This window comes from Microcaecilia unicolor, chromosome 4 (assembly GCF_901765095.1).
Source record: "Microcaecilia unicolor chromosome 4, aMicUni1.1, whole genome shotgun sequence".
NCBI lineage: Eukaryota > Metazoa > Chordata > Amphibia > Gymnophiona > Siphonopidae > Microcaecilia > Microcaecilia unicolor.
The window spans coordinates 97,962,284-97,986,439 of NC_044034.1; the positions used below are offsets into that span (position 1 = coordinate 97,962,284).

The 24,156-nt window shown below is 41.8% G+C and overlaps 2 protein-coding genes across 2 annotated transcripts in view; one reads left to right on the forward strand and one right to left on the reverse strand.

Annotated features, from left to right (window-relative positions):
- GPALPP1 (GPALPP motifs containing 1) overlaps nucleotides 1-22,489 on the reverse strand; it is an 87,751-nt gene extending 65,262 nt beyond the window's left edge. Inside the window, exons 1-3 of the mRNA XM_030200524.1 lie at nucleotides 22,385-22,489; nucleotides 11,312-11,447; nucleotides 5,793-5,885 (exon numbers count right to left, since the gene is read on the reverse strand). Of these exons, the coding sequence (XP_030056384.1) occupies nucleotides 5,793-5,885; nucleotides 11,312-11,447; nucleotides 22,385-22,472 (317 nt within the window). The 5' untranslated portion in view covers nucleotides 22,473-22,489. The remainder of the gene's footprint in view (nucleotides 1-5,792; nucleotides 5,886-11,311; nucleotides 11,448-22,384) is intronic.
- A 334-nt stretch (nucleotides 22,490-22,823) lies between these two features.
- The window catches only part of NUFIP1 (nuclear FMR1 interacting protein 1), a 93,069-nt gene continuing 91,736 nt past the window's right edge, over nucleotides 22,824-24,156 (forward strand). Inside the window, exon 1 of the mRNA XM_030200523.1 lies at nucleotides 22,824-23,050. Coding sequence (XP_030056383.1) covers nucleotides 22,846-23,050 — 205 coding nt within the window. The 5' untranslated portion in view covers nucleotides 22,824-22,845. The remainder of the gene's footprint in view (nucleotides 23,051-24,156) is intronic.

Here is a 24,156-nt window from a genome sequence, read left to right on the forward strand (position 1 = left end):
GGATTTCATACACCTCAGTCTTAACCCCTCTCAGCCGTCTCTTTTCCAAGCTGAAGAGCCCTAACCCCTTTAGTCTTTCCTCATATGAGCAGAGTTCAATACCCTTTATCATTTTGGTCGCTCTTCTGTGAACCTTTCTAATTCCGCTATATGTTTTCTGAGATATGGAGATCTAAATTGAACACAATACTCAAGGTGAGATCGCACCATGGAGCAATACAGAGGAATTATAATATTCTTGGTCTTATTTACCATCCCTTTCCTAATAATGCCTAGCATTCTGTTTGCTTATTTGGCTGCCGCCGCCTCCACACACTGGTCAGATTTCAGCATACTGTCTACAATGACACCTAGATCTTTTTCTTGGGTGCTGACTCCTAAGGTGGACCCTAGCATCAGGTAATTATGATTTGGATTATTCTTCCCAATATGTATCACCTTGCGTTTGTCCACATTAAAATTCATATGCCATTTGGATGACCAGTCTTCCAGTTTTCTAAGGTCTTTCTGTAATTTTTCACAGTCTGCATGTGTTTTGACACCTATAAAGAGTTTCATGTCATCTGCAAATGTAATCAACTCACTTGTTCTGATTTCCAGATCATTTACACTGGTCCTAGTTCAGATTCCTGTGGCAATTTTAATTCTAGAAGTTGGTTTGCCTTACCTACGAAGAGAAAAATCAATCTGCCCAATCTTGGAAATTGGTTGGTCACTTCAATGTACTTCTAAAGCACACAACAGATATGAAGCATAAGTAAAGAATTGACCTACCTGAAATGAGAACACCACCTTTGGAAGAAAGGAAAGAATTACTGAACTGACATTACTGTTTTCTGCAAACCAGAAAGAGAGATCTGTGCAGGTCAAAAACTTGTACCTCAAAATTCTCTAAGGAGAGAGAAACCAAGAATAACTACATTAAAAAAAAGATTGAGATTCTTCCAAGACACTCCTGTCTCCTGCAGTCTTTGCACTCATAACGGTTGGTTGATACCATCCATTCTAGACCCCATGGTGACAAGAGCCAACAAGGTTCCACACTTTTTTTGCTTACTAGAAATAGACTGGTTCAGAAGGTCTGAACTGTTTCTGCCTGGAAAACTGTGGTACATATTGCAATCACCTCCCATGTTAGGTTGAGTGTTCCAGAGGTTCACATTTCTCTCCCTGCCACAGTTTTCATATGGCACCCAACTAAGCAGGAAGATTTGGTTAATTAACTTAATCTACAGCTAGAGAGCTCTGTAATCTTACCTACTTTGGCCAATTAAACCAAAGATCTTCATACATCCCAGTAATCTGGGGAAGAAGAAACAATAAACTTCCCCATCCACCTAGAGGACAAACTCAAGAGGCAAAACACCTATCTGGCTATATTCACATGAATACCTGCCTAGCACCATCAAGTAAACCCCACAATTACAACTACAAATAACAGACTACTACATGGAAACCTGGGCCTAGCAAATGCCAGATTAGCCAATAAAAAATTTCCAATGATCCATGATGTCATCAATGAATACCACCTAGACATCCTGGGAATAACTGAGATCTGGCTGGATGAAAGCGGAGTTGTACCACTGGCTGAACTATTCCCCCACAGGATTCACTATCCTCTACCAACCAAGAAAAGGGAAGCAGGGTGGAAGACCTAATCTGAGAGACAATCAAACTGTGGAAAAAGTCTCAAACCTTCACCTGTCTGAACCAGAATGCTCCTAATCCAGCTGGGAGATAGGGACCCATCTGTGCAAAAACTGTTGAATCTAGTGACTGAGGTAACCTAGAGGTTCCTGATCATGGCAGACTTTAACCTACTCATCGAAACTCCAGGCACCACCACTACTGCCTTCCTTGATACGATGGCAGCTCTAGGATTCACTCAGATGATCAAATCTCCAAGCCATGAAAAGAGCCAATATGCTAGACTTGGTGCTCTGCAAAGGGGTCGACATATATGAACACAAGGCTGATGGCATCGAGGGGTAACATCCCTATCATGGGACTAATCACTTTCTAATCAATTTTCTATTAAGGACTACTCAAAAGAGGTGGGCCAAACCAAAGTTTGGAAGGAAATTCAAGACATTAGAAATCTGACTGTTGATAACTTCCTAGAGGTTTTGTCCTACTCCCATGTGGATGAAAAGAGGACAACAGAGAACAGGCTGGTGTCTGGAATGTACTCTTAGAAATGGCATTAGAAAAAAAGCCCCCTCTAAACAAGGCCCTATGCTTTACACACAAACGTTCCCCATGGTTCTCTCCAGAATTATGGGCTCCTTAAACATCAAGGATGTGAACTTGAAAGAAAATGGTGAAAATCTCACCTAGATGAAGACAAGCTCAGCTGTAAGAAACACATGGCAATGTACTACCAGGCCTTAACAACAGCCAAAAAATAATATTTCTCTCAACACATTGAACAAGCTCTGAAGAAAGAGAGCTCCATAATGTCAGAGCCACACAACTAAATGCAGTATGACAAGAGGAATTCAACCAAAGTCTCTTTGAGATGGCACTACCAGATAGTTCTCCTGAACTGACCTCAAGGTGCGAGATTGTTAATAGGGAACCAGCAAAGAATGAAGATATTGCTGAGAGCCCTTATAATGAGCTCTATGGGCCATTATCAGTATCTTAAATTTGATCCATTATTTTACTGGCAGCCAAGCTTGTTCCTTAGTACTCAACATTGTAAAGGAGTCTGACCTCTGTATTTGTATCACCTGAAGTCAATTTATCTGATATCGAGGACATCCAGTCAAAAGTGGTCATGCTTCAAGCACTGTAGTTTTCAAGGAACATGTCTTTGCCATGTTTTTTTTTTTTTTTGTCTTGTAACCACCTTTCCTCTTAAGTGTACTTGAGAGTTTGGAGAATCTTGACAAGTGATATGGAGAGGAGATTCAACAAAAGGTTCACTCAGAACTGAAAGTGGACAAAGATTATAGGGCTGAATGGGATGTAGTCTAGGCTATAAAAAGCACTCAGGACGGTTCTGGCCAGAACACTGAAGGATCTCCTTCAATAGGTCTTTGATGATAGGAGTGGTCCCACAGAACAGGGAACAAGAAGAAGTTGCTCTTCTTTATGAAGGTAACAGAAAGAAGGTTGGAAATTACAGGCCAGTAGAAAAATTGCTGGGTGTCCCTAAAATATTACAGGCCGGCAAGTCACAAGGTTTGAGGAAGAATGGTTTTACCAAAGGGAAATGATATGAGTCACATGTAATTAGCTTCTTTAGACCAAGGCTATATGTTAGGATTTTAGAAAAGCTTTTGATATTGTCCTAAATAACAGGCTCATAAGAAATTGAACAGCCTGGGGACAAGCCCTAAGAAAGAAGAAACTGAACAACTGATGGTCAAGAGGTTAGTGATAAAGCAAATATTCTGCAGAAGAAACCTGATATGTAAAGTGCAGCAGGGATCTCCCTGTGTGAACGATAATAAAGAGGAATTAGAATAAAAGGCTTGCCTTCCTGCATATCGCATTAAAATGTGCAACAAAGTAGACACCACTGTGAAGGTAGATAGAATAAGAAGTGATCTAAGAAAGCTCGAATGGTTGAGAGCTGCTAGTCAAGATTCAGTTTTCAAAAGAATAATTTTATAAAAAGTTGCCTGTTTGCAGCCTATTTTATAATCAACGATGTGAGTTTTTACAAAATACTAGCACAAATCCTACAGAAATCACACCTAGATTGAAGGCGCAGATATTACACCTACTCAAAGCAGGTGTAAATGTATGCACATCCTTTAAAAAATATATATGTAAGTCATGACTTCAACAGCAGGCATACTCTGAGACGAGTAGGTGCTGGCATACACCCCATGTACTTTTAGGAGAGACCTAATTTCATAAAAGCCCATTGTGAGTGCAAATCAGCATTTTCTTCCAATAAAAAAAACCCCCACTAAAAATTGCGTGTGCAAATTTGAACATGCGTGCAATTTAAGGGTCCTGTTTGCAAAGGTGTGCAAGTGTCTTTAGAGCACGTTAACTAGGTAGAAGCCCATAGGAATATTACAGGCATCTACATGGCTAGCGTGCGCTAAAAATTGCTAGCAATGCCTTTGTAAACAGGGCCCTAATTGAACAATGAGTCAATTAGCTCTGAAAATTGAGATCCTAACAAGCAACTGTTGGTGCTAATTGAATTTAATTAAATTTACACATGTAAATTTTACGTGTGGGTCCAAAAAGGGGGCATGGACAAATCAGGGGCTTTCCTTTAATTTACACATGTTGTTATAGCATAAAGAGGATCTGCGCCTAATTTAGGCTCAGGTATTTACACCAAGGTTTGTTGGTTGTGTAAATAGTTGCACCTAAAAGTAGTCGCAGTTCCCGGCGCTAAGCGCTATTCTATAAACGGCACCTAACTTTAAGCGCTGTTTATAGAATCGCACTTAGCACTATTTTTTTGGCGCCATTGAATTCAATCCTTTATGTGCAAAGGAGGCTGTTACAAAATTACCCTCACAAAAGTGCAGATTGTGTATCTGGCATGCAAAAATCCAAGGCACCAGTAAATGAATGGGAGGAGGGAAAGAAAATGTGCAGACTGTGGGTGGACCAGGAAGAATTTCACCAATTTAGGGCCCTGTTTACTAAGGTGCACTAATGTTCTTAGAGTGTGCTAAACACTAGAGACATCCTGTGGGTGTCTCTAGAGTTAGTGCGAGCTAAAAACGCTAGCGTGCCTATAGCACGGCTTAGTAAGTAGGGCCCTTAATGTTTGCATGGGTTATAGACTTAAAAGTACTGCCATTTTGTAAAATAATATATTGGCAATTTGAAAATGTGTTTTAATAATTGCACAAATGTTTAGTGAATGAGGTGTTTTGGAGGACCAATGATTAAATCTTTTGAACTGACAGGTGGTTTGATACACGGGAATGTTCTCAGCAATATATAATGTTTTTTTCCACTTTTCAATTGATCAATTGAGATTAAAATTGCTGGTAGAGGGTTTTTTGGATAGTGGAATAGCATACCAATAGAGGCAGTAGTAGTCAACTGACCAAATATATAGATACTTGAGACACATACAAAGAGCAAAAGGCAGACCAGGGATGTAGGAGCAAAAAATTAAAGAAATAGGAGGGGAGCCTGGGTGTTGGGACTAGGTGCTCATCCACCTGAATGGTAAACGGTCAATAAGGGGAGATGATAAAGCCAGCTTACAAAAGTGTCAGCACAGCTGCATCAGGTTCACAAGACTATCATTTAAGCACTTTTCTTAACAGTCTAGGGTGTGAGCACTTAGACTAGCTCTATATATAGTTGAAGTGGTAGATGCCTACTTTCCTTTACAGAATAGGCCCCAGATAGGGCCTATTAGAAGGCAAAGGTTGGTCAAAAAGCAGCAGCAATGCTTGCTTTGGGTGATCCTCACTTTTAATCAGTCAACTACACCTTCCCAGTAAAAGGGGCAGTCAGACCTGCAGGGCTTACAATTAGGAGATATCCTTCATTAAACGATTTGCACAGCTGGGCAAATAGAAGTGCATCAAACAGTTCTTATCTGCTGACATCTACTACATTTACTGAATCTGTCTTTGTACAGAGGAGATTAATTTTACTTGGCAACTGCTTTCTACAAATTTCATTACACAGCACTCAAAGAACCAGGTGTTAGAAATTAAAGCAATGATGAGTAATCACTTGGGAATGTATACAATTAGACACGTAAATTGCAAAATTAAAACCATGATCATTTTTAGTTAGTATATTTGTGGTGAGACAAGATTAGCTGGAAACATGATGTTATCTAAACTTACCTCCCTGGGGAGTCAGGCTGTCTTTGAAATCCAGGTGGAAGGGCTGGTCCAAAAAAGCCATCATCCAGTTCTTCCTCCACGTAAATTTCCTTCCTATGAACACCATGTGTAGACTTGGCCATTAATGTGATAAAGACCAACAAAATTATACAATACTAGCTGCCACCTGCTCCAGGTTCATCAGACACAATTGGGCACCCCTACCCATCCCAGCACTTTTCTCCTTCTTTGTTCCTTTTATGGCCTTAAAATCCAACCTGTCATCTCACTGTCTCTCTCTTCCCCTGCCCTGTTCCTTCTACCCTCTCAATTCTCATTGCAATTATTTATTAGTTCATTGTAAGCCGCTTTGAAGATGCTAAACTGCGGCAAAAGGCAGGGTATAAATGATCTAAATAAATAAATAAATAGCGGTTTTCTGAAGCTGATTTTTATATGTATAAATGTTGGTATTTCCACAAGGAAACTAAGAATAGCACTTCTAAAATAATCCCTTATATCAGGGATGGACACCCTTTGTAGGCTGCATCATTACATATTGCTGGCAATGAATACAGCTCCACAGACCTTCTGTGATAAATAATTAAGTAAAAATTGAAAAAAATTATAAAAAATGGAAACAACCTCTGCTAGAGTGTCAATTCTGAAAATATTTGCTATAAACAGTACTTAAAATCACCAACACTTTGGTTAATTACTTTTTCGGTGTATACTTCCCGTGGTTCTGTGGGTCGCATAAAATTAAATGGCGGACTGCATGTTGCCCACACCTGTCCTATACCACTGGCTCACCTTTACCTATTTTTTTGTTTGCACTTTCATAAACAATCTAGAAAGATTTGCCTTTAATCACAGCCATGGTGACTCATTCCCATTAAACCATATCTACCTATATAGTCAGTAACTGTTTCTTTTAGCATATCTTCTACCACTTTGACCAACATCTAACATTGGTTCATTGGTCTATTGGTTTCCAAAATCACCTCTGGAGCCGTTTTTTTTTTTTAACCTGCATTATACTGGCCGCCCTTCAGTCCTCAGCTATCATGGCCTTAGCAAAAGGTTATAGAACACTAGCAACAGGTTACCAATTTCAGGCTGATGCTATAAAAACAAGCTCAACTCTAAAATTTGTGCCCTATTTTCAGGCAAACTTAGAGCCTTAATTTTAGGAGCTTAAAATTATCAGGGCCAATCAGTAAATTGGAATCTCCTATTTGGCGCTCCAATACAATGATGGTATCAGGACACTCAGATGCTGTTATAGAATACTAGCGCAAATCCCACAGTGGCACACTAAAAAGAAGGTGTGCCCGCTTACACCAAGTCAATGGCAGATGTTAAGTGGGCACGCACATGCCTAAATGCACCACTGAACATGCACATCTTACAGTCTTCTATAAGATGTCCACATTGATGCTGACATTCCTACATATCGGTCCATGCTCTAGCCCTGTGAACACCCCTTCCCAATTGTGAGCTATGCTACTTACAGTATAATGCTTAGGGCAAGTGTGGCATAAGTGGTGCACACAAAAAGCGAGCATTAATGGGGGTGCGCCTTTATAGAATTGCCCAATACACTTATAAAATTAGGCCTGCTATTCATTTGCCTAGACTTAGGAGCCTAGTAGTGCTAAGCTCATAACTTTTCCCCCCCATCCCAAATCTGCCCCTGTTGTCACCCACATTTTATGCTCTCAAAATTTCACTAAATTTCTAAATTTAAGCACTCAGCCCTACTAAATTTTCAAAGGAGACAACTTCAGGTGCTTAACTTTCAAAGTTAGGAGCATAAATCCTTTGAATAGCGGGCTCTTCATGTTTAAGCTACTTCAGAACCCTGGAATGAATTCCATCTGGTCCTGCTGATTTCTCACTCTTTAGTTTTTCCAAGATGCTCTACTAGAATTTACAGCAGTATGCTTTAATTGTTTCACAACATCTCTGTCAAAGTATAAGGACCAAGGCAAAAAAGTCAATTTGCTTTTTCTGCTATTACCTTATCTTCCTTGAGCTTCCTTTTTACCCCTTAACATCTAACAGTCCAACTGACTTCCCCATCAGCTTTTTGCTTCAAATGTACTTTGAAAGACGTTTAGTATTAGTTTTAGCCTATATGGCAAGCTGCTTTTCAAAGTTTCTCTTGGTCTATCTATCAGTGTTTTACATCTAACACATCCATGCCTGTGCTCATCCCTATATTCATCATGAGGGTCTGTATATGCCATTTTCTGAAAGATGCCCTTTGGCTATCACCGTCTCTTTCACTTCTCCATAAACCACAGTAGCAGTAGTTTATTTTTCTTATTTGGATTTAGCTCACAACTTTTTTTCTCAATAGTAGTTAAAGATAAGTTACATTAAGTTACAGTAGGTCAGTGGTCTCCAACACCCAGCTCCCGCAATCCATATTTGTGGCCCTTATATGCAGCTACCCCCGCCGTTACTGCAGGTAGAGAAAAGACTCCACGAAGCTCCGCTGGGTCGCGTGTGCCTGTGTGGTCATACTGACACACACGCACACAAATGCTGGTCGACTGGCCTCTCCCCATGCACATCAATGTGACCTCGCAGTCACACGCGACCCAGCCTTTTCTCTACCCGCAACAGCGGCAAAACCTCTGAATGGCCGCATCCATCAGGTGAGCAAACACTGCTTTCTGTTTTGGTGTGTAAAGTGTTTAGCATGAACATTTGACAATGCCATTGTCAGCAAACATACATGTGCCCCAGGGAGCACCTTCTATCACCTTGACTACAAGTTTTCATGTCATAGTGGCCAACTTTCAGACAGTGGTATTCCTTGGTCGGCTGCCATCCGGGGCAGATCGCAGCTGCTCACCCCCCCCCCCCCCCCCCCCCCCCCGGGTGCAGCATCGTTTGTCCCACCCCAGGGTGCAGCACAACACCCCCCCCCCCCCCCCCGGGTGCAGCATCCCTCCTGGTGCATCACCTCCAAGCCCCCCCCCCCCCCAGCTGCATTCTTCCTACCTGCTGGGAGCAGCCGTGCGGCTGTCGGCTCCGCTGGTTCCCTGCTCCCTCTGCTGTTACTTCCTGTTCTGGGGCAGAGGAAGCAGGGAACCAGCGGAGCCGACAGCTGCGTGGCTGCTCCCTGCATCCCTCCTGCAGCATGCACCCGGGGCGGACCACCCCACTGCCCTGCCCTTGGTATTCCACTGCTTTCAGAGAATGCTTTACACACTAAGCTCTACAAGTGGAAGATTTCAAATGCTTTACTTTATCCGGCGAGACTTCGGTCACCTATGAGGGTCAAACATTTTTTTCTTCTCTGTGGAGACAACGCAATCATTTATACACAATCTCCCAGCCACTTCAGGCACTTAAGATAGCTACCTATTTGAATTATGGATCTTTAAGTAATCTTCACTGTCCTGATACTTATGTTTGACTCCTTTCTCTCTGCATCACTAAATGTCCAATATGTTGCTTCAGCTAAATTAGAATGTGGACTTATCTTTTCTCCCTAATTCTGGCATCTCATTTCTTTTCATGGGGCTCTGTGGCCTTCCTATACTGTTCTTAAGGTCTTTTGGGTGTTCTGGGCATATTCAGTTAGGAACAGCTTATAGAATAGCGCTTAAGTCTGGGACTCGTGCCCAACTTTAGATGTGTACATTTGCACCAACTGAAATGTGGTGCAAATATACACACGCAAATTAGGTGCGTTTCCCCCCTTATTCTATAACAATGCATGTAAATGCCAGGAATATCCCCATTCTGCCCATGACCCTCTCATTTCCGCATCCCTTTTTTTTCTTTTTACTTGCGCGTAAAATTTATGTGTGGATCCTGCTCCTAAATTTAAACGCATAAGTTCCAATTAAATCTAATTAGTGCCAATTGGTTGTTAGAAATTCAATTATGGGCGCTAACTGGCTCATTTTTCAATTAACTTGGGTGTGCGCCCAATTTTTGATGACTTTTATAGATTTAGGGGGTTTGCTTCTACATAATCTCAGCTTCAGTCTGTGGGCCTGTGGTTAAGCACAAATACCAGTATAAGCAGCAGTGGCAGCAGCTGCAGCAACTGCAAGGGCAACAGCAGGAAGAAAGATCATAAGGGGTCATGATATTGCAGGGCCGGTGTAATAGGTACGGTGGTGCTTGACATGTATGTGGCAACACATACTTTACGTTCCTCCCAACGGTAACTTTTAGTAGTACCTTCATTCCTTCAGGTGCACTCACATCTTGGGAGAACCATCTCATTCTCACCCTATGGAATGAAATCCCTTTCCACTTACAAACTGAACTCTCGTTTCTAAGATTTAGAGCTATTCTTAAAGCTCACCTTTTCACTAAAGAATTTACCTCTGGTCCACGATGATTACAACTCCTCATTCAGCACCCCTTGCATATCTAGGCTAGTGTCTCTTCTTTTCACGTTCCCTTTTCCCCCTCATGTTCTTCCCAACTTAATTAGATTTTAATTAAACACTATTCCTCCCTTAATAAATCCCCCATGTAACTTTATTTCACCTTTTGTCTCTACCCACTGCTCTAATCTTAATAATTTTTAATTTGTAAACTGCTCAAATATCTTTTTATTATCTGCGGTATAAAATACTAGGACTAGGGGGCATGCGATGAAGCTACAATGTAGTAAAATTAAAACGAATTGGAGAAAATATTTCTTCATTCAACGTGTAATTCAACTCTGGAAGTCGTTGCCAGAGAATATGGTAAAGGTGGTTAGCTTAGCGGAGTTTAAAAAAGGTTTGGACAGCTTCCTAAAGAAAAAGTCCATAGACCGTTATTAAATGGACTTGGGGAAAATGCACTATTTCTGGGATAAGCAGTATAAAATGTTTTGTACATTTTTGGGATCTTGCCGGGTATTTGTGACCTGGATTGGCCACTGTTGGAAACAGGATGCTGGGCTCAATGGACCTCTGGTCTTTCCCAGTATGGCAATACTTATGAGTTGTGAAATAAAAATGGTGAATCTTTTAGTATGTTCACATCCCTCCCTCAAGTTATTATTGGTGGAGTAGCCTAGTGGTTAGTGTAGTGGCCTGAGAACCTGGGGAAATGGGTTTGATTCCCACTGCAGCTCCTTGTAACTCTGGACAGGTCACTTAAACCTCCACTGCCCTTGGTAGAAAAAAATAAAGTGCCTATATATAATACGTAAACCATCTTGATTATAACCACAAAAAAGGCAGTTTATCAAGTCTCATCCCCATCCCATTATTTAGTGACACTGACAAGATGTAACATACTAAGGCAGCACCAACATAGATTTATAAGGACAAACAGCCATGGTCAATTATCAAACGCTTCCAAAAAAATATCCTGAATTTGCGTCCAAAATGAAACAAAGCAAACCCACCAAAGATAACATGTGTATCTTAGTGGTCATGACTAACTCTATCTATTATCTGATCTATTCAGCAGAGAGTTGCACTCTGTATTCATCTGGACTATTATGCTGTCGTTTTTACAGAATAAAGAAAGGAATGAAGGAAGCACACTCGCTGTTTGGTCCAACTAACCTGGAACTTGAAGGAGAAACATGTTTGTCTTTATTTGCTTCTCTTTCTGCCACGAGTGGATCCTCCCCCTCACTGTCATCTGAAGTTCCTGAGCTGCGACGATACTTGTATCCAGGAGGCAAAGCTGGACCTGCAACTGAGAGTGGATAGACAAATTTTACAACTACTTGACTACCAGTTCAGAACACCTTGGAGGGTAATTTTATAACATGGCACCTAGGTTAAGTGGGCTGAAGGTGCCCATTTGTATTTATAATATACTAGCGTAAATCCTGTACAGATCTTGCCTACATTATGCCTGCTTGAGGGCAGGTATAAATGTCTATGCAGAGATTACTGAAGTAAATGCATAAATTAAGGTATTTTATAATCTGTGTGTACTTCAAAAAAGATATAGTGGAATTAGAAAAGGTGCAGAGAAGGGCGACAAAAATGATAAATGGGATGGGACGACTTTCCTATGAGGAAAGGCTAAAGCAGTTAGGGCTCTTCAGCTTGGAGAAAAGATGGCTGAGGGGAGATATGATAGAGGTCTATAAAATAATGAGTGGAGTGGAACGGGTAGACGTGAAGCGTTTATTTACGCTTTCCAAAAATACTAGGACTAGGGGACATGCGATGAAGCTATAAAGTAGTAAATTTAAAACGAATTGAAGAAACATTTTCTTCACTCAACGTGTAATTCAACTCTGGAATTTGTTGCCAGAAAATGTGGAAAAGGCGATTAGCTTAGCAGAGTTTAAAAAAGGTTTGGATGGCTTCCTAAAGGAAAAGTCCATAGACTATTATTAAATTGAACTTAGGGAAAATATTTCTGGGATAAACAGCATAAAATATTTTGTACTTTTTTGGGACCTTGCCAGGTATTTGTGACCTGGATTGGCCACTGTTGGAAACAGGAAGCTGGGCTTGAGGGACTTTTGGTCTGTCCCAGTATGGCAATACTTATGTACTTATGCTCTGCCCAGGCTGTGCTCCCGGAAACACCTACAGTAAAAATATGCATATGGATGACACTGCACTTGCTTTTATGCCTGATGCAATTTTATAACAGCCAGTTACATACATGTATTGCTACGTTAATGTGAAAATTATTTTACAAAATTATCCCCTTCCTCTGCCAAAATCATTACTCTCTTATTTGATTCCTTTAACTTCCCTTTTTGGCATCCTTCCCTCTCTTCTAAATTCAGTCCTGAAGGCTGCAGAAAAAGAGCCATCTTTTGATATGATCTGATTCTGCTTCCTGCATAGGTTCCCTATTGGTTAGAGCTGCAGGCTTGACAGCCAGGGAAGTCCAGTTAAAATCCCACTGAGGCTCCCTTGTGATTGTGGGCAAATCACTTAACCCTTCACTGCTTCACTGATTAGCATGTTCTGAATGCGAAGAAGCCCATGGGAACTGAATGGGCTTCTTCGCATTCAGTGCACGCTAATCTGTAGTGTCTCTTTGTAAAAGGAGCCCTTAGACTGTAAGCCCTCTGGGGATAAGAAAATACCCACTGTACTTGAATCTAACTCACCCTGAGCTACAAATGAAAAAGGTGTGAGATAAATCCAAAGTCCTTTCCCCCTCTACCTTTCCTCCAACAATTTCCATCACCTGGCACTTTAGCTTTATACTTCTACCCACCCTATATGGTTCACTTTGATTGGCATGGGGTGCCAGAAGTGCATGGACAGTGCATACAATTTCTCTACCCTCAGATGCAATCTTCTCTCTCCTCGTGATCATATTTTCAGTCCCTCGGGACTACAGATACATTATTAAGAGCAAAACACAATATAAGAAGTTACTGTGGCAGCTTCTCTGCACAGGGCCGCCGAGAGACTGGGCCGGGCCCAGGGCAAGGCCGCCCCGCCACCCCCCTCAAGGCCGCCGCGCCGCAGTCCCCACCCCTGGCCCCGTGTACAGCCCCCCTCCGTCCGCCACCGGGGCCCCAGCATTCAAATCACAGTGCCTCACCTCCATGTGAAAGCGAAGCAGCGGCAAATTTGCCTCCCTTCGGGCCTTCCCTCTGTGACCCGCCCTTGCAGAAGTTACATCAGACGAGGGCGGGACACAGGGAGGGAAGGCCCGAAGGGAGGTGATCTGCCGCTGCTGCGCTTTCACACGGAGGTGAGGTGCTGTGATTTGAATGCAGGGGGCCCAGCCCGGTAGCGGACAGTCGACGGAGCCGAAGGTGGCCGGGTGAGACTGGGGACTGCGGTGCCAGGTCCGGGGAATTTTGTCCCCCCTGCCCCCCCCTCTCGGCGGCCCTGTCTCTGCACAGATCTACCAATGTACCTCATTCAGGATTACAACAGCCCCGCCATTCCAGGCTCATGCTGGAGAATTTCACACTGTAGCTAAACATCTATTGAGATCCAGCAGGATTGTGGAACGTGGTAAATTTACATCCACCATGAGGGCTGTTGTCAATTGATCTGAAACATGTTTGAAAAGAAAAAGTTACAAGTTTACCATCTCCCCGTCCCTAAATTTAAAACCACTATTTGAAGTTTGATCCCACAATTCTATATAAACCAGCTTTATATCATCCTTTTTGATACACAGTCGGGCTCATTTTCAAAAGAGAAAAATGTCCAAAAAGTGACCTAAGTCTGCATTTGGATGTTTTCACAAAAACTTGCAAATTAGCATTTTCAAAACCTATTTTTAGATGTTTTTCTCTGATGTCCGCCAGAAGTGCATCCAAATCTCAAGGGGGCGTGTTCAGGGCAGAACTTGGGTGTTCCTAAGACTTAGATGTTTTTTCAGCCATAATGGAACAAAACAAAACCGTCCAGGACTAAAACTTATTTGAGCTAGATCTGTTTTTATTATGAGTAAGGCACACAAAGGTGCTCTAAATAACCAGATGACTACTGGAGGGAATCAGGAATAACCTCCCCTTAATCCCCCAGTGGTCACTAACACCCTCCCATCCCCCCCAAACTGTGATGAAAAACATTACTTACCAACCTTTATGCTAGCCTCAGATGTTATACTCAGGTCCATCAGAACAGAATGCAGGTCCCTGGAGTAGTCTAGTGTTGGGTGCAGTGCACTGCAGACAGGTGGGCCCAGGCTCCTACCCCCCCTAACTGTTACACTTGTGGTGGAAACTGTGAGCCCTCCAAAACTCACCAGAAACCCACTGTACACACATATAGGTGTCCCCTTCACCTGTAAGGTCTATGGTAGTGGTCTACAGTTGTGGGTAGTGGGTTTTGGCGGGCTCAGAACACAAGGTAAGGGAGCAATGGTGAGATGTGTACCTGGAAGCATTTTATGAAGTCCACTGCAGTGCCCCCTAGGGTGCCCTACTGCTGTCCTGGGATGTCAGGGGGACCGGTCTACTAAAAATACTGGCTCCTCCTACATCCCAATGGCTTTATTTTGTGCGTTTCGCACATTGATGTTTTTTTTTTTTTCGAAAATGGACCAAAAAACAAAACGTCCAAATCACAAAACGTTGTTCGGAAACGTATTTTCGAAAACAAAAGATAGACATTTTTCTCTTTCGAAAATGACCTTCTCTCCTATTCGGATTTTGGATGTTTTTCGCAAGATGTCCAAAGTCGGATTTAGACGTCTTATCAAAAATGCCCCTCAGTGTGTTCTAAGTGGGACTGAAGCCTAAGTCATTGCTTAGCTCCCTGTTTTATTGAATATAGCATTCCACTGTCCTTCCCCTTCCAACATTCATTGTTTTGAGCAATATATACTGATGAATACAAGTGCAGAATACAAGTGCATTCAAAGGATTTAGCCCTCCCAGTACGTCAAGTCTTGCCTAATCTAGCTCAGGAGAGACTTATAAATCATTTTCTTCAACAGCCCAAAAACATTTCACTACACTCAGGAAAGGGCCAATAATAACTTTCAAAGAAGTATGCACCAGCTTTGTACTGTATGTACTTTTAGATGTAACCTAGTTTTATAAGATGTCTTTTATCCATGTAAAGAAGCATTTTGGGTAGAATTCTGTAAATGGCATCTGAAGTTAGGCGCTGGGAAGATCCACGCAAAGGGACTACTAACCTTAGGCACCACAAGTATGCCACTGAAACCTTGTTTAAATACTGGGGCGCAACTAATGGCAGTTGGCCGTGTAAATGACATCACACCTAATTTCTGGGAACATCTCTGACCCGCCCATGTCCCCTTTTGGGTTGCACACTATAAAATTTAGGCGCACATTTTATAGAATAGGGCACATGGCAGATCCACGCATAAACCCAAATGACTACCAATTAACACGAATTATTAACTGATTGATTAACCATTAACTGATTAGCTTGCATATGTATCTGGGATCCTTGCCCAACTTTGGGCACCCTATATTGAATCTGGGGGTTTTATGCACAATAAAATTTAAATAACAAACAAAAAACAAAAAAATACTCTCCACATGTCTAATGTTCCAACAAAGGATGCTCCTGCTTTTGTCATGTCTAGAAAATGGTAATATAGACTCAAATCGGATCCATCCAACTAAAGTCAGGGTGGTCTACGGTCTTCATAAATGGAAGCAGATCATACAGATCAAATGTTCTCAGGTTCAGTTCCAAGCCTGTGAATTCCCCACCACTTAACATTAGACTTGTACCCATCCTCCAAACTCTCAGAAAACTATTCAAACTGTGGCTTGTTGAGGCAACCTTTGGTCCAGAAACTGAAATACAGTCTGCCTCCTAAGAATGCACATTCCAGCACCTAATAGAATGATGGATAAGTGGCAGAAACTACCACAGTCTGTTCAACTGCTATGCTCCTGTGATCTTTCTCAATCTCTAACCAAGAAGAAATGCAGAAAAGTACCTCATACCTTATCCTGTTGTCACAAACATTACTCAACAAAACCTTAACTGATCATTACCTTAATGATTACTGCTCCTAGGAACATAGAAATACATTGAGGCATATTTTCAAAGCACTTTGGAAGGCTAAGTTCCATAGGTTTCTATGGAACTTTGGGAGGCTAAGTGCTTTGAAAATGAGCTTGATTGTACCTTACTGAATAACTAATAGAAAACAGAATTCTCAGCTACCTAAAAATTAACTTATAATTTACCCATTATCACCTTAAGCCCACTGTAATAGGCACAAGAACCAAATTCCATGTTCCCTTCTGAAGCCTTTACCTATTACCTCCCAAATATTACCCTGTTTGCACCCTAACTCTTACCAAATGTCTTACGTTTCTATCTATCTGACATATTATCTTATTTGTAGGGCTGTACCAAATATTCGTATGCCCATTATTCATATTCGGCGCATAGTAAAATATGGTATTTGGTACAGCTCCACTTATTTGCCTATATCACAAGCATTTACAAATGCTGTTATAACTGAACTTGCTATTAATTTGCTTTGAGCTCTCTTGTTGGAAAAGTACATAGTAAACGATGATAAAAAGATTGCCCAATATGCACATTTCTAAAAGGAACAACAGTATTGCATTTCACTGAACCAGAAGTTACATCTTTGATGACAACTTTATTCCATTCTTTTATTTTATTTTTGTTGCAATGTCAAAAATACAAAAACAACAAGGTTTTCCCCATCAAGAATTTAAGCTATTCTATGGTACAGATTTTAACACAGTAAATGATAGCAGATAAAGACCCGCATGGTCCTTCCAGTCTGCTAAGACCTCAGCTAAGACCTTGCTTAGCTAAGCTGCAGTACATAGATGCTATAGAGGCATATTTTCAAAGCACTTTGGGAGGCTAAGTTCCATAGGTTTCTATGGAACTTTGGGAGGCTAAGTGCTTTGAAAATGAGCCTCATAATTCACACTTGTTCTAGATATTAAAGTCGAAATCTCACGTGCACACTGGTGGTCCCTCCTTCCTCCATCTGTGCCACTATTTATGCTCACCGTGCTATCAACAGGATCAGAAACTGCTAACTGAAACCACCAATACAACTTGGCAGAGACCGTAGAATTCTGCCCAGTACTAGCTTTGCTTCCCAATTACTGATGTTGCTACCCAATCTCCATTAAGCTTCTGTGGATCCATTCCTTCTGAACAGGATTCCTTTGTGTTTATCCCACACATTTTTGAATTCTGTTACCTTTTTCATCTCTACCATCTCCCATGGGAGGGCATTCCAAGTATCTACCACCCTCTGCTTGAAATAATACTTCCTGACATTTTTCCTGAGTGAATAAGAGAACTATCTGGATTTGTAACCATGAGAGCCACACTGTGGCCCAGCGTTCACCATAAACTGTCCTTTCAAAGCTGCACGACTGACAAAAGAGAGGAACCCAAGGAATGCTTAAGGTCAAATCTCTCCAAATACTTGACCTATTCAGCTCTGTACTTACAACCATACTTCAAATAGGAAACAAAGGAAATCAACAACTCTATAACATGAGATTTACCCTGTGGCTTCTTGTCCAATATAAACTCTCCCTACTGCTGCATGACTGACTTTGGAAGAATGGCAGCTTAAATGAGGAACCCTACCTAATTACAGTGAGTCATAGTGTCATTTTGAAGTCTGCCACACCGGCACATCCACACCTCCCCACCTTATGAGTTCTTGAGACACTATGACCGCTCCTCACCATCGGTAGCTTTTACGTTCAAGAAGAACTCGGTTCTGAAATCTTTAACAGTGCACAATTAAAACAGATAGAGCTAAACCCGAGTGACTTAACCCGTTAGTGTCCAATGTTCCCATCAATCAGTTCCCATATGGCTTATTACAGGAACATTGGACACTTAAGGGTTAAACTACCTCAAAAAGCTATCACCATGAAGTGGCTCAAATGGATTTGCTTAGACCTCTTGAGCACATTGGGCAGCAGCCTACCAGATAACTTAGTGCCTAATCCTATCACCATAGTCTAGAAAACCCTGTACTAAGAAACACCCTAATTGTAATGTCAGATACCTGCTATAGACAATGCCAATATGTACCGTCAGAATACTACTATGATTACAGAGCAGAAAGAAATGGCTAACATTTGATGGCCTAAAAAAACTTGCTACCTTTTGCAATTAACCAAACAACTCTCCCCTTTGGAACACAAGTCTCAGCTCACTCTTGTCCCAGCTATCTATATCAACGCTAGATCTGTGCAGAACAAGGCTCTCTTACTCAGGGATCTGCTAGAATCTTCAGATCTGGGCTTTATGTTTATCTCAGAAACACGGCTCACAGAAGTTGACAGTCCGATACTGCCCCACCCGGTTATGGTATTCATTCTCCAAGACAGGGTAAAAAAGGAAGCGGACTTGTTCTTATCTTTAAGAGTTTTTTCCACGTGTCTTTAGTTTGTTCTGGGGTTTTCCCTGAACTGGAATACATGATATGCAAATTCTGTGATGATTCAAAAGAAGCCAATCAAATCACCCTGCTCTTCATTTATCTATTAGTCCAAGGCAGAACCACTAGTTGTAGAGATTACTTCCTCTACCATGCCACAATTCTCAAGGATTATCTTCCTGGGAGACTTAAATCTACACTTGGAAAATGATGCAGACACCAATGTCCACAACTTCAAATCATTCCTGAAAGGTTGCGAACTAACTACATTCTCCGAGGGTGCAACTCATGAAAAAGGACATATGTTAGACTTCAAGACGTCCTATTCTAACAGCTTGATTAGTTCATTCAAATACAAGTCAATGCCACGGTCTGACCATTTCCAACTGGATTTCACCATTGATATCTGTATGTCAAGCTTAACCAGTCACAAGTCATCCAAACTCATCTCCATCAGAGGAAAAATCAACGAGGCCACTTTCTGATCAGAGCTAACAGATTCCCTCACTGCCACATCTCCTACACATGGTTCGATCAAATCCCACTGCGACACCAAGGTGAAAGCCATACTAGACAAAATTGCTCCATTTACCACTAAAAAGGTCAAGACATCCAGAAATTCATCATGGTTTTCAGAGGGCCCTGTTTACTAAGCTGCGGTAGAGGCACATTAGCGTTTTTAGCCCATGCGTGTAGATGCCTATAATATTCCTATGGGCAGCTACACGGTTAGCGTGCGCAATAAATGACAGCGCACCTTAGTAAACAGGGCCCTTAGTATCTTAAGGTGCTCATTTTCAAAGCATATAGACTTACAAAGTTACATAATAACCTATGTAGCTTTGTAAGTCTATGTAAAGTTACATAAAGGCATATTTTCAAAATCACTTAGACTTACAAAGTTCAATAGCAACCTATGGAACTCTGTAATTCTATGTGCTTTGAAAATAAGCTTCTAAATCAACTAGAAAGAAATTTTGGTGGTGGGGGCAGGTGAAAAGAGAGATTCAAATCTATACCAAGATCTCCATTTTTAGGCCTTTCTTGGCCCAAAAATCTGTTTATATTAAGACTGAAGACCCATCTCTTCAACAAGGCATACAACAATGATCAACAAATATGAATTCCTGTACACACAGCCAAAATTGCCCTTACAATATTTGCTTGCCAAACTACTATCATGTTTTTCATTATCATGTTACCCAAGATCTTCTACTATTACTAATTGTACATTTTCTTTATAATTCTTATATATTTCTTAAATATCTCTTACTATGTTTGCTTGTTAAAATACCATGTTCTATCATTATCATGTTACCCAAAATCCTTCTGCTATTACTAAATGTATACTTTCTCATGTATTCTCAATATTCATGATGTATTGTAAGCCACATTGAGCCTGCAAAGAGGTGGGAAAATGTGGGATACAAATGCAACAAATAAATAAATTATATATTATATGTGGTAAGTCAAGAAAGCAGAAGATAACATTATAAGGCTGATTTTCAAAGTACATAGACTTACAAAGTTACTATCAGGCTCATTTTCGAAAGAGGACGACGCCCATCTTTCGACACAAATCAGAAGATGGGCATCCTTCTCACAGGGTCGCCCAAATCGGTATAATCGAAAGCCAATTTTGGGCGTCCCCAACTGCTTTCCGTCGCGGGGACGGCCAAAGTTCATGGGGGCATATCAGAGGCATAGCGAAGGCGGGACTTGGGTGTGCCTAACACATGGACGTCCTCAACCCATAATGGGAAAAAAACGGTGTCCCTGACGAGCACTTGGACGACTTTACCCGGTCCTGTTTTTCTTATGACCAAGCCTCAAAAAGGTGCCCGAACTGACCAGATGACCACCGGAGAGAATCGGGGATCACCTCCCCTTACTCCCCCTGTGGTCACTAACCCCCTCCCACCCTCAAAAAAACTCTTTAAATATATTTTGTGCCAGCCTCAAATGTCATACTCAGGTCCATCACAGTAGTATGCAGGTTCTTGGAGCAGTTTTAGTGGGTGCAGTGCACTTCAGGCAGGCGGACCCAGGCCCACCCCCCCCACCTGTTACACTTGTGGTGGTAAATGTGAGCCCTCCAAAACCCACCACAAACCCACTGTACCCACATCTAGGTGCCCCCTTCATCCGTAAGGGCTATGGTAGTGGTGTACAGTTGTGGGGAGTGGGTTTTGGGGGGGCTCAACACACAAGGTAAGGGAGCTATGTACCGGGAAGCAATTTATGAAGTCCACTGCAGTGCCCCCTAGGGTGTCTGGTTGGTGTCCTGGCATGTCAGGGGGACCAGTGCACTACGAATGCTGGCTCCTCCCACGACCAAAGGGCTTGCATTTGGTCGTTTCTGAGATGGGCGTCCTTGGTTTCCATTATCGCCGAAAATCAGAAACGACCAAGTCTAGGGACGACCTAAATGTCAAGATTTGGGCGTCCCAGACCGTATTATTGAAACGAAAGATGGACATCTTGTTTCTAGAATACGGGTTTCCCCGCCCCTCCACCGGACGTTTTGCGAGGACGTCCTCAGCAAAACTTGGGTGTCCCTTTCGATTATGCCCCTCCACGGGTCTCATTTTCAAAGCATTTAGACTTACAAAATTCCATAGGTTACAGGGGCTCATTTTCAAAGCACTTAGACTTACAAAGTTCCATAGATTAATATTTAACTTTGTAAGTCTAAGTGCTTCGAAAATATACCTCTATGTAACTTTGCAAGTCTAAGAGCTTTGAAAATTAGCACCAAAGTATCCTATTGCTGAGAGTTACAAATCACAAGTTTCCTCCTCCTGACGCAGCTCTAGCGAAACAAGTGCCCTTTGTCGGGGTTTGGATTTAAGCCTTGAAGATATGGGACACTTTGAAGATTCTTCTCCAACACTGAACTTGCGTTAGGTATTGAAAGGAAAGTTAAGTGGGTTTTTTGTGGGGGGTTTTTTTTTTGCATTTTTTTGTCCAGTTCAGGCTTTTCTTTAAGGAACTATTGATAAAAGTAACTGCAATGGAACTGAATTAACTGACACGTTGGATACTGATCTTTATTGTATGTCTGGGCTGTTTTTTTTTTCCACTGGTGTTTTTTCTTCCCTTAAAAAATGTTTTTGCTATAATTGGGGAGTTGTTTTTCACCAATGTTTTTTCAACCAGACAGAAGCCTATGATTGAAGCCCTATTGAGGTTTGTTAAAAAATCTCTATCATCAGGGAGTGTGAGGCTTTGTTTATTTAAGCTATACATACAGTTTTCCACCAAGTGTCTCCTTTAACAGTTCTATGAGCAAAAGTATTAATTTTTGACTAGACTGAGTTATCATCACTTTGACCTCCAACTGTTACCAATTTGCTTTCACAAGGTATATATTTGATCATACATTTTTTTAAATTGCATGCCACCTAGAATTGTAGACAGACGGGATATGTTTGTTTGTTTTTTTAATAAAAGTTTGTGTGTCTAGCAATATATGTGTATAAAATGGATCATAGAACACCAGGAATTGGTACATGTGATAGCACTAAAGTGCATACTCTTATCAACAGGTGTAACTGGCGACGTAGCCTGGGTCACCTACAGGTGAAGTTTGCAAGTATGTTGATTATAAAATACATTAACCTACACGTGTATTCGCAAACTTCAAACACAATTTACACCTGCTGTCCAGCTGATGCTATAGGTCTGCACCTAATTCTGGGTGCGATTTCTACCACTTACGCTGGTAATTTATAAAGACCTCTTAACCTACGCTCTGTTATAAAACGGCACTCTGATTTAGAAAGAGCAGTACTGAGCCTCACCGTCAGGCAGCGAGCTCTCGGGCTCTTCCCGAGCTGCACTCCCAAAGCCAGGAGGCAGGGCAGGACCCATCACCTCTCGGGAGGACATCCTTTAAACTCGGTGGAAGCTAATCGCGAGATTCTGTGCAGACCAAGGTTCACAGCCCGACAGCGGAAACCAAAATACATCTACCTAACCTTCTTAACTCAAACCCACCCCTCCCCCTTTTTTCCGGCGCAGAGACTATTGTGTTTTTCGTATAACACACGCCCAGCTTAAAAAAAACCCAAACCATAAGTAAGCGCAAGGAGGTACAGTAAGCGCACACGACCATTGGAAACTCAGTGTTCGGAAAGGAAATGCCACTTTGCGTGCTACACACTTTCCGGAAATGACGCCAATGGTGGGCGCCGCTGTTTGCTTTCACATGTGGTTGGGTCGAGGTTGAGAAGAAGAGTGTAGTGTGACTCTAATTTCGTTTATGGAGCCGGCTGGACGCTTACCGCCTCCTGTCTTCTCCATACGATGCCCACTGTTAAGGCCTCCGGTATTTACTGGGTCACCCCAGGTCCATGCGAATTCCTGGCTCTCGGCGGCGCTGTCATCCGGACCTTTTGGCGGCGGTTGTGGCTCTCCCTCGTCTTGGAATGGCTGGCACAGAGCCTTCCAACCCCAGCCGGCAACAGGTAATAAGATTGAGTGAGGGTTGTTGTAGGCACAGCTCGGTCTCCGGTCATAGCTTTGTGGTTCTTAATGATCTTTACTATAACGAAAATAACGCTTCCCTCGAACTCTAGCTTGTTGCCTGAACTGTGGGTAATAATGCCGGTGACATGTAGTTGGTAACATAAGACCTAACCTCTGAGAAGGTTTGGTGGCTCTAAACTCAACAAGGATTACCTCTCTCTGGATGCAATTTGCTTAGTCCTGAGGATGCTTAACTATCCGTTGTACCCGCAGAAATGCCATCAGTGGTTGGGATGGAAGATGATGTCAATTGAATGTAACTTTCTGATAGCTATTGTCATACAGTTATAATCAATATAGAGTTTACTATTAGGGTGATAGGTGGACTGTTACAGAATTATCCTCCCTATCTTGTGCCGCAAGTATTCCCATAGGTTGCACCAGATTTCAAAAGGACAGTATGTACATTCCCAATGGAAGCTATCCCACCAGAAGTTGCATGTATGCTTTACACCTGTTTAGTATGCACAGATTTTATTTTAAAGAGAACTTATGAGCATACTTTTTAAAGTAGAAAAGTATATGCGTAAGTACAAACCTCATCTTACCAACGCCCTTAGGAATGCTTCTGCAGATCAGAGGTAAGTTTATGCAAAGTGACATCACATGCATCATTGTACTCGCAAATTACTCGGGCAATGTTATAGTAACCAAGGAGACAAAAAATAAGTAATAAAATTGTTCTTTAATAGTAGAAGATAACACTCGACATGGCACCGTGATTCGATGAGAAACGCCTGCATCAGGAGCCTGTATATGGTAAACGCCAGTAAGTGGAGCTGAACTGAATAAAGCTCTCCTTTCAGTTTTGCTTGTGTTTTCTACCAATATATCCTGCATATCCACCAATCATTAATCTTTTTAAAAGCTTGATTCGGTTCAGCAGATCCTACTGGCGTTTACCGTATACAGACTCCTGAGTCAGGTGTTTCTCGCCGAAACATGGTGCCGTGTTGAGTCTGATCTTCTACTATTAAGGAACGTTTTTATTCCTTATTTTTCGTTTCTTTGGAAGCTTCCTGTTAATCACGCTACTCCTCTGTTT